Here is a 10,776-nt window from a genome sequence, read left to right as displayed (position 1 = left end):
AAAGCAAAAAATCACCACTGTGCTCTGTGCTGGACAGAGATGAAACATTGTGTGTCCCATCACAATAGGTTGAGTAAAAGACCACATTTGGTCAAGGAGTGCATCTCGCTTTCTCTGAACAATTTCACCCTGGCATGCAAATTTCTTGGGGGAAATCCTGTCACTGGAACTGGTGATGTGGCAGCTTAGAAAGGACAAGCCGAGTCATGAGCATGAAGAACATGGAGGAGGAGGAGAATAATTAAAAACCAGCTACTGGAGCTGTTCTGTCCATTTCTCTTCATTAGTGTATTTTCTTTTGACTAGGGTTATCTTTTTGTTGGATAGAAAGAAAATGTTTACTTCTTTATGCTCTTATTTTGGTGATAACTACTAATTTACACACACACACACACACACAGTACCAACAAAGAGTTCAGGGACATGCTCTGAAACTTGTTATGGGGAATAAAGAAGAGCACAAACTGTCGAGGTTACGCTTGGAGGGAAAAATGGGCACAGACAAAACATAAATCATTCCAGGAATTTCCTGAACATCCCAGGTGGACGGTGATAACAGAGCAGGTGAGGGAGGGATGCAGGGCAACAAATGCACACGCCGCAGACACACAACCGCTTAGCTTTTTTTTTTTTAATCAGAACGTACAACCTTGCCGCAGCACGGACTCCTGCACTCACACCGGAACCTGTTGCTATGACAACTGTGGGTTTCTGTGGCAACAGTGGGAGATACTAAAATCAACAGGGACTGAGTCACTTCCTGTCTCGCACAATCCTTCCCCTTTTGAATCAGCGAGCCCGCAGCGAGGTTGACTCCAGAGTCACTAGAAGCAATCATACAGCCAACTCACACACGTATCTGTCTGTGTGTCTGTGTCTCTGTGTGTCTGTGTGTCTGTGTCTCTGTGCACGCGCACAACTGCAATTATTAACATAACTCACCTACTTCCTCATAAATGAAGTTATCACATAATAGCAGAAGTTAGCAAAGTCGGACTATGTGCTGAATATAAAGTTATGTTCTACAATCATCTTAACCTCTATATCTGCTCTATAGTGCAAAATCTGGTTACATACATCACCATTGTCTTCATACATAATGAGATTTTCTTTAATGTGAATATTATATTGTCTTGTCCAGAGGAAAAAAAAAAAAAAAGTTACTTTATTGCATGGAGCAGACCTGTTGGACTTTTAAATGTTTCAAGGGTTTCTACAAAACCAAGAAGCCAAAGATGTTAAATAAAAGATCAAAACTGGCAGGATCATTATCTAAATGTGGAAACGATCAAAGAATACTTAACAAGATTAATCTGACCAGACATTCAATGGCAACTTTCAGTATTTGACAGTTTTTGATTCTCTGTGTTACAGTCGGTACCGAAAAAACACTGAGGTTTGACCACCAGGAGGTCAAAGAAGTGACCAAGAGGTCATTGAAGTGCACTGCACTGAACTGCAGAGTAAAAACAAGTCTGAATGTCTGAATCTCAGATTGTGAGAGATTTCAGTTGCTACTACCGCTAATACCCCGCACCAGTCTGTGCTCACTTTTAACCACATGTAAAATATGTTTCCCCTCACTGAGTGAAACTTTTGGAAAGCAACATGAGGCCAGAAATTGCTGTGGCACTGAAAACCAGCCAGTCAGTGAGTGGCCTGCTTTGACTGAATGTAATGGAAACCATGAATTTTCTAATGACACTGACAGAGAGAGCCTGTATTTAATGTGGATCACTCGCGTCATGGACGATACCCAATCCATTTAATAAGGTCAATATTGGTGCCTATACCAGCGAGTGAGTGGACATCAGACAATCAAAACATTGTCCACTTCACTGAACTGGATATTAACAGCAAGTCTGAATGGGCTAAACTTGATATTAGAAATAATCGTTAGTTGCATCCCTAATGGCCGCTCTATATTTCTTTCTACATAATATAATTCTTTGGAACTGAAATGCTGAGCCTTAGAGTGACAGACATTTGCGACATGAATCAGAGCCGGAGTCATCGCAGGCTCTTCCTCTCTCTTTTTGCAGCTTGCAGAGGTTCAGCCCACTCACAGGCGAACTGTCTTCCAGCTCTTACCGTTTGGCTTCCTCCAGGTGACACAGGTACTCATAGGCCATGTTCTGCTGCCGCTGCTCATCCATCTCCTCCGCCGTAAGCCGCTCCACGCCATCCAGGACAGCTGGCACCCAAAACATACACAAAATTTCAATTTGCAATTTCAAACTGCATCAAAAACAGGAATGAATTTAATGACTCAAAGCAATATCACCATAACACTCTGAATCTCTTGCTTGATTTGCCAAAAGAGCAGAAAAAGAAATCACTGAAGAAAGTTGTATTATGTTTTAAATTTTGAATGATTTAATAACAAATAGCTATTTAGTGACTTTTTCCATGGTTGCATAACCAGGGAAAAGTTTCCATCCAGCTCCCAGGCCTCTCTAAAAGGTCAATATACTGAGGTGTTTTACAAAGGAAACCAGCCTTATTTATTAGTCATCTGTGTAGAAAGTTAACACATGAGCTCAGTGTGGCCCAGGGCTGTCGGGACTCCATGATGTGGTCATGCCTTTGTCTTTAAATGGCGTGCTTATTCATACACTGAAAACAAAAAACAATGCAGTGGGGTTTATAGGGTGATTCCTGTGAGGTTACAACAGAGTAGAGCAGTGGTTCCGCCTATATATCCCTACAGAAGTTTTCTCCCAAATTATGGAGAGGGGGATGGGAGAGAGGAGGGCGCGCAATACAAAGAGGCCCCATTTTATCCTCCTGTCAGGTCTGAGGTGGGAAAGCTCAGCCTGTGTGGGATCAACAGGTAAATTCTCATTTCAACAAAGACCGAGACTACATGCAGTGAAAACTTGATCAATGTCTGCTTCGGAACCAGTTTCTAAGTTTGTCTGACCGATGATATGTATTCACAAATGTTAAATTGGGATTTGTCAGTGGAGCAAATTGCTTCTTGTTTTCCATGTTTGATGGCTAAAGGAGTATACGGTTTTATTGTGAAATCCAAATGATGAATGGATGATTCATTCTTACAGTTTCTTCTAACTTTGCTCCAAAGGGATTTAGAAGTGAAATCATTTCAATAAATCCATGGGCGGTGGTTATTGGGTCATTTCAGGTCCACGAAGAACTCACACACACTCAAATTTAAAGTTTGAATAAATTGTCCTGTCTTTTTACATGTGTGTAATAACTAACTAAAAAGTTGTGAAACTCTGAAAGCAGGCCGCTCTCCTCAACTCTGCCATACAGTATAAAAACGCGGAAGTCATAAATAGGCTGTAACCATGCTGTCAGACATAAAACCCGCTCCAGCAGTGAGCGCTTTTAACAAATACATGAGACTTTTCTGAAGTTTTGGGGTCGTTTGCATGTGAAGAAGCGGTGCTGTGGCCCGGAGTAGCTTGTCCCTCTGTAGTGTGAGGGGAAGCCGCCTGCCTGGCATCTCAAGGTGAGCAGAAGAAAGTCTGAACTTACAGCCATATCTCGGCCGGAGCCCGTCTGCCTCGTCTGAAGTTGACATCCTCCTCTCTTGAGAAACGCGACTCTGCGCTCCACGGTTCGCTTCAGTAAAAAGTTTACGCACAGTCTGAACAGCTTGTTTCCCAAACTCTCCGCAGCCAAAAACACTTAACACAGAGAGAAAACCGATAAGGACCTTTCGGCCCTCTAGTTGCTCCTCTGCACAATTTGACTTGAGACTTTTTCTTCTTCTTCAAACCCCTGATGTCACTGGGTGTGTTCCTAATCCTGAAGTATGCGTTTCAGGAAACGGAGCTCAGATGCCTCCAGGCGGCCAAACTGCTGTCGCAGCGCCCCCTGTTGTCCGCTGCCCGCACGAGACCGCGCAGGTTCCAAACTGGGGTCCGGGGACCTTTAGGAGACGTTAAGTGGGATCCTGAGAGTTCACGGGAAAAATGGGAGATTGTCTATAAAAGTGCATAAAGGAGTTTTGGTTCTGTTCATATGGTGAATAATTATTGGCAGATTGTAGTATTAAAGTCAATATATTTAAATTAAAACAGTATGTATGTTAGGCCTATGTAAATAAATACAATACCATAGAAATATAAATTTCTATCAGTTTAAAAGTAAAACTGATTATGTTTAAGCAATTTGAAGACTTACAAACTAAATACAAATAAAATAAAAATGGAAAAAATATGGACATAGCATAGTTAACCCATTAGATAAGATAAAATCCAAACACTTGTAAAATTATATAAACTTTTTTGTTGTTGTCAAATTGAGGACCTCAGTATGTCCTGGCTAATATAGTAGCAACTGCCTTAAAGTTAGCAACTCCGAGATCACTTCATGTAGATATTTATGCATCTACTTGTGATGTGACCCCCCCAAATATTTGAGAAGGGCTGCAGTCGAGGGGAGAACAATGCATATCCTATTAATAATTCAAACTACTCAACCACAGAGTGGGCAGCCAACTATATTTTTCCTTTTCTTTTAGAGTACTTTTGTAGATGCTGAAATATTCTGTTTTTTACCTAGCATGGGTCAAACTGCAAAAACACTAAATCCCTCATTTGTTGGACTTATCTTTCAAACACCTGAAGTTTTTGTAGTGGTAGCGCTTTCTGTTAAAAATTGCATCTCCAAGCCGAGAAAAGCTCCTCCAGAGCAACAGAAGACATTACACAAGTGTTTTCACATGATACGTTTGATAAATAGGCCTAATTGTTTCTATAAAAATAAGTGCTGCAAACCAGGTAGTCAATTAAGCACAACAGTTTTGTTTGTATATTTAATTTACAGGATGAACAGTCCACTACATTTCATAGGACCACCATTACAGTGAGCCAGCGTGCACTATTCCAGGACCCTGGAACAATTGAATTAATGACAGCCATCATTAATATTATTCATTTTTCATGCACCTGTGATTTTCCTGCTATGACATGTCACCTGTCTTTTGTGAAACAGGCCTATTATGATTCCAATAAATAAATAAGTAGTTGTATAATGGATCAACTTCTTAGGTAAAATGTTCTTCTTCCCCATTTTAACACAGCACACACCCCTCATAATGTATTCCCAACCCCTTACCTAACTTTAACCATCACAACTACATGCCAAACCTTAACCTTAACCCAATTATAACCAAAACCCTCAAAAAGCCCTTTAAACTTGTGGGGTCCAGAATTTTCTCCACAAAACTGTCCGATCCTACAAGTATAGTGGAAAACAAGCCCACAGAGAAATGTTATTTATTTATTTATTTATTTTATTAAAGCACACACACATTTGCTGTAAAGTTTTTATTTATTTATTTTATATTTATTTATTTAAACACACACATGAACATACACTTTTACTGTTTTATGTTATTTATTTAATGAAATGAATTAATTGTTGTATTATCATTTAAGCTTTGGCAATATTTTCTTTGACATTCATGCCAACAAAGCAAAACTGAATTGAATTGAGAGAGAGAGGGAGAGAGAGATGTGACATAAATCGATATCTGTCCACGGTTTGAAACAGATAAGTGTTGTCTTTCTCTCAGTGGGAATAGATCTCTGTCCTGTGGGACCAACAGCCTCATCAACAGCTTTATTAACAGTAATTGTTCCCAGATGTAGAAAACACTGAATTCAGAGAGACAGTTCTCATTTGTGCTACAAAATAGAAATACTTAATTGAAGTATCAAAAGGTACTTAGGTTCGGGATCTGTTTATCAGTGGTATGTGTTCAGTATCTGGCATTAGTGGCCAGTGGAGAATCAAGTCTGATCATTTAAAACTCCATGTACCCAAAGGCAAAAACACACAGTCCAAAAAAAAAATCAATTTAATTTTATATAGAAGAAGTGTATTCTTTCGTTTACTCTCATAAACGATCCTTTATAACCGTGAGACTAAACACAGAAAAGTCATCACTGTCTAAGCCTGAAGCCGACCTGGCCAGCATCAAAGACCTGAATCTATTTCCTTCGCCATTAAAGAGGAGCTGTGGGTGGCCATCTGTCTTTTGTGAGTGTTTATAGTGCTCTTACTTGAATCCATACCTGCAGCAGATTACGTGACCGTGATCAGTGCACCTGCATTTAGCATGTGCGTTTGGCGTGAGTTGATGAGACTACAGGTGAGATTACTTTTTCTTTTTTTCTCTCTTTTGTAGTTAGCCCACGCATAAATAATGAATGATTACGGTATATTTATCAATCACTGGATTTTTTTTAGCGAGTAAAAACAACAGTTTAGTTGTTTTAGTTTTTATAAGGAGCAGCCTAAAAACTTTCAAATCACATAAGTATTAAAGCCAATTTACAGTAGAACATCACGTGACCCGGTAGCTCCTGTGTTTGATGTGGACACCTGGAGGCCAAATGGTTCCTGATGTGACTCTTTTCTCACGCAGTTTTAATATTTCTGGATGTTTTGTATTTTTTTTTTTGGACTACAACCAAGACGTGGCGAGTTTCATCTAGACTGATTCATATATTCTAATTGAGTATTGGTGGGTTTATCCTCCTACCCTAACCCACCCCTTAGATCCCTGCCCACATCCAAGACTCTCCTGCATGCTAATCCTGCAGTGGGCTTTCGGGCGGGGCGTGAGTCAGTATAAGAGAGGAGAATGTATGTGGAGGGGGGGATCTCCTGTGGACCGGCTGCGACCCTCTGCTCCTCCAGTCCTGATCTGCTTGCTCCTGTCGGGACCTCCCCCACCGAGACCAGCACCATGGATAGCTCCAGGATGCTCAGAGTACTGCTGCTTGTCGGCCTGCTCTCGGTCATGTGTCACGGCCAGGCGTCCCAAGAAGTCTCCGCAGAGGACTTTGGAGTGGACAAACCAGAGCCAGCCGCAGAACGAGACCTGGTCAGTATAAGATGTTAACCTTAATGCTACATGGTCACGTTTCTTGGGAAACACCTGAAAGATTTAGCCTATTTAGCAGAATAAATAACATGTTTAGGATTGTAGAATTTAGTTTTCAGTAACAGTCAGAAGTCTGCTGTGCATCATAGCAAGATTTGGGTGGGAAAAATAAAGTTTTGAGTTTTTTAAAAACTTTACATGTAAATACATATCCTCGTTCTCTTTTATTTGGATTTATTTTATAAAATAAACAGATTTCTCATTTCTTTCCTAATAGAAAAAAAAACAGAAAATATTTCAAATTACTTCAAATGAGATTCATTTTGTATTAGACAACAATGTAAGAGATGTATAGCATTTGTACAGATGTATTATTATTTATAATGACAATAATTGTCAAAGGGAGGTCAGAGTTTATTCACTGTATTAACAGTTTATTTTAACTTCTAATGGAGATGTTTCCAAATATACCAAATATATCAGGCAGATTTTTGGGAAAATGTGTATAAAATGATGCAGAAGACAGCTTAAAAAAATCGCAGCACCATGATTTTGAAAGTACCCTACAGCTTTGATGAAGAGTTAATGAAAGTCAATACAGAATATATACAGTTGGGGAAAAAACAGCTCTGATTGGACACGTTCTCCTCCGGCCTGATGTTTGTTGTTTCTGTGAACCAATCTTTGCTGAGCAGATAGAAGCACTGGAGGCTCTGCTGGGCAGGATGCATAATCGGATTTCCTCCACGGAGAAAAGAGGAAGCATCCCACTGGTAAGTATACTTTAATCAATATATTCATGCAATGCAGTTTTAACCTTATTCCTGTAACACGGGGTGGAAGAAATACACAGATCATTAACTTAAGTAGAAGTAGCAATAGCACAGTGTGGAAATACTGTGTTCCAAGTCAAAGCAATAAAAGTTTTACTTAAGTAAAAGTTCAAAAGTATTAGCATCAAGTACTCGTTCTGCAGAATGGCCCATTTCAGAATAATGAATTTTATATTATTGTATTACCATCCCTGATAGATTTATGCATCACTTTAATATTGCAGCTGTTAAAAGGTGGAGCTCATTGTAGTTTAATATCATATTTTATTTGATATTACCTTTCATTAATAATCTGTATTAACTGAATTTATCAAATTAAATTATTAGAGTAAAAAGTACAATATTTCCCTGAAATATAGAGTGCTAACATAAAATGGAAAAACTCAAGTAATGTACAGGTACCTCAGAGCTGTACTTAAGTACATTACTTGAGTAAATGTACTTAGTTACTTTCCACCACTGCCCTGTAATGAGTAAAGAGTGTAATTTAGTGATTAGTTTGACAATGCTCAGTTACTCCTGTGTATTCTGTACTCACATCACTGCACTGTTGTTTAATTAAAGCCATTAGCAAACTATACCTGCCTGTAATTAAAAGATAACAAGAAAATGCCAACAAGAGTCTTTTACTCAGTGCAATTACAGACTCATCAAGATTGTTGTTCAGCTCCAATTAGCTGAAAGAGGGGAGCAGAAAAGCTACGGAAACCTCTCAATCCTCCTGAAATAAGACAGAACCAGCTAATGAACAGGATTTAATTAATTCACAGGAAAAATTCTGGAGTGATTAACAGCTCACCCTCATTCTCTTGTGTCAAATAAATCAGAAGAATTAATGGGAGACGAAAAAAATTCATCAAAGCAAATTAATTAATGGAAAGTTAATTTGCTCCATACATTTCTATGTGTCTTCATGAAAACTGATATATAACCTTCCTGCCAGTGATGACGTTGTCAAACATCATTGTCACTTTTGGAATCTAAGTATCTGATTATATTTGAATGACCTCTCAATCTCCCTCTTCCCGGTAGTGTGGGATGGGTGACCGGTGTGCCATGAAGTTCGGGCCTCGCATCGGGAAGCTCTGTGACTGCGGCAGAGGAGCCAACTGCAACTCGTACCTGCTCAAGTGCATCTGAAGCTCTCTTTTCTTTTCCACAAACACAGCATCACTTCTGCAGGACCAAACATCCTTTACAACCTCAGCAGCAACCCCGACTCTCATCGTACTGTCAGTCTCTAATATCATCATGCATCATTATGCATTGTTGTTGTTTTGACAGCTGTTGCCTGAGGAGAAGCATGGGTTTTGTATTGCTGACAGTCCTGGTTATAAACTGTAGCATGTAAATGTTTCATGTTTAATAAACACATTTATCAACGTAGCTATTTGTTATTTATTTACCCAAAGTTTACTCATAGTTACATAGGATTTCTTGGACCATGTTGCTGTCATTTGTGTTCAATTTCAGGGATGATAAATGTTTTAATTGTAATACTTTGGAATTTTGCAGCTGTGTATTCACATAAATAAATCATTGTATCAAAAGCTTCTTGTCAGCTATCTGTCTTCTCTGGGGTGGAGGCCGTCAATCACAATGGGATCAAATCAAATAAACCAAAAGAAGAACAATAAAAACTCTTCAATACAAAGCAAATATAATTGCCAACACGCTGGTTTTTTTCACCTGCTATCAACAATATTTCACGTGTGAAAATACAATTTCACATTAAAACACACAATTCACCTGTGATAATACTATTTTTACATTGTATGTATTCATGCACTTTCACATGTGACCTGTTATGCAAAGGTTGTTTGCATATTTTTTATTTGTATAGCACCCACAACAGTACATGAGGTGTACTCAGCTGGCAGGACAGCACTGTGCAAATGAGAACTTTTCAGACTGACAGGAGTTTGTCAGTGCTCCTGTACATGTCTGTCATACAGCAATAATCATGTTTCACACAAAGTCAGCTGGTTTGGTTTCAGATGACCTCACTTACAGTACTTGGCCTACCCCACATCAGCACATGTTACGTTTAAAGTCACAGAGGTTTCTTATTCTAATTTAGTTAAGGACAAATATTCTGTCACTCTTTCAGATGAAATAATTAAGATAAATTTGAGAGGTATACACTTACTGGCTACTTTATTAGGTACACCTTGCTAGTACCAGGTTGGACCCCCTTTTGCCTTCAGAACTGTCTTAATTCTTCATGGCACACTTTCAACAAGGTGTTGGAAACATTCCCCAGAGACTTTGGTCCATATTGACGTGATAGCATCACGCAGTCGCTGCAGATTTGTCGGCTGCACATCCATGATGTGAATCTCCCGTTCCACCGCGTCCCAAAGGTGCTCTGTTGGATTGAGATCTGGTGACTGTGGAGGCCGCTGGAGTTCAGTGAACTCATTGTCATGTTCAAGAAACCAGTCTGAGGTGATTTGAGCTTTGTGACATGGTGCATTATCCTGCTGGAAGGGGCCATCAGAAGATGGTACACTGTGGTCATAAAGGGACGGACATGGTCAGAAACAATACTCAGGTAGGCTGTCGCGTTTAAGCGATACTCAATTGGTACTAAGGGGCCTAAAGTGTGCCAAGAAAATCTCCCCCACACCATTACACCACCAGCAGCAGCCTGAACCGTTGATACAAGGCAGGATGGATCCGTGCTTTCATGTTGTTTACGCCACATTCTGAACCTACAAACGTTTTTCCAGTCTTCTGTTGTCCAGTGTTGGTGAGCCTGAGTGAACTGTAGCCTCAGTTTCCTGTTCCCAGCTGACAGGAGTGGTTGTAACGAGTGGTTATTTGAGTTACTGTTGCCTTCCTGTCATCTGGAACCAGTCTGCCCATTCTCCTCTGACCTCTGACATCAACAAGGCATTTTCGTCCACACAACTGCAGCTCACTGGATATTTTCTCTTTTTCGGACCCTTCTCTGTAAACCCTAGAGATGGTTGTGCGTGAAAATCCTTCTGAAATACTCAGACCAGCCTGTCTGGCACCAACAAAGTCACTTAAATCCCCTTTCTCTCCCATTCTGATGCTCGGTTTGAACTT

General features: G+C 39.8%; 1 protein-coding gene and 1 long non-coding RNA gene across 3 annotated transcripts; one reads left to right on the top strand and one right to left on the bottom strand.

Annotated features, from left to right (window-relative positions):
* Window positions 1-1,146: 1,146 nt before the first annotated feature.
* Window positions 1,147-3,796, bottom strand: LOC119890277. The gene is made up of 2 exons (XR_005442213.1): window positions 3,505-3,796; window positions 1,147-2,194 (listed from the first exon to the last, which is right to left on the bottom strand). It is a non-coding gene; the product is annotated as an uncharacterized LOC119890277 (long non-coding RNA).
* Window positions 2,201-9,245, top strand: LOC119890274 (cocaine- and amphetamine-regulated transcript protein-like). Of its 2 annotated transcripts, none has more exons than XM_038701456.1 (4): window positions 2,201-2,833; window positions 6,541-6,868; window positions 7,564-7,641; window positions 8,734-9,245. In XM_038701456.1, exons 2-4 carry the CDS (start codon window positions 6,626-6,628, stop codon window positions 8,839-8,841), a joined length of 429 nt encoding a protein of 142 aa, XP_038557384.1. In that variant the 5' UTR covers window positions 2,201-2,833; window positions 6,541-6,625; the 3' UTR covers window positions 8,842-9,245. The 2 variants fall into 2 exon arrangements, with proteins under 2 accessions (XP_038557384.1, XP_038557383.1); XM_038701455.1 differs by having other exon boundaries at window positions 2,201-3,478.
* The last annotated feature ends 1,531 nt before the right edge of the window (window positions 9,246-10,776 follow it).

The sequence above is a fragment of the Micropterus salmoides genome, unplaced genomic scaffold (genome assembly GCF_014851395.1).
Source record: "Micropterus salmoides isolate LMB-PRFRI ecotype aquatic unplaced genomic scaffold, ASM1485139v1 Ms_hic_scaffold_6, whole genome shotgun sequence".
In the NCBI taxonomy this organism is placed as follows: domain Eukaryota; kingdom Metazoa; phylum Chordata; class Actinopteri; order Centrarchiformes; family Centrarchidae; genus Micropterus; species Micropterus salmoides.
The sequence above is the reverse complement of the archived record's forward strand: the minus strand, read 5'-3'. Positions and strand labels throughout refer to the sequence as shown.

Coding starts and splice junctions, on each gene's coding strand:
- LOC119890274 (XM_038701456.1), top strand. CDS start 6,626: ATGTATGTGGAGGGGGGGATCTCCTGTGGACCGGCTGCGACCCTCTGC. Junction 6,869..7,563: donor CAGCCGCAGAACGAGACCTG/GTCAGTATAAGA, acceptor TTTGCTGAGCAG/ATAGAAGCACTGGAGGCTCT. Junction 7,642..8,733: donor AAAGAGGAAGCATCCCACTG/GTAAGTATACTT, acceptor TCTTCCCGGTAG/TGTGGGATGGGTGACCGGTG.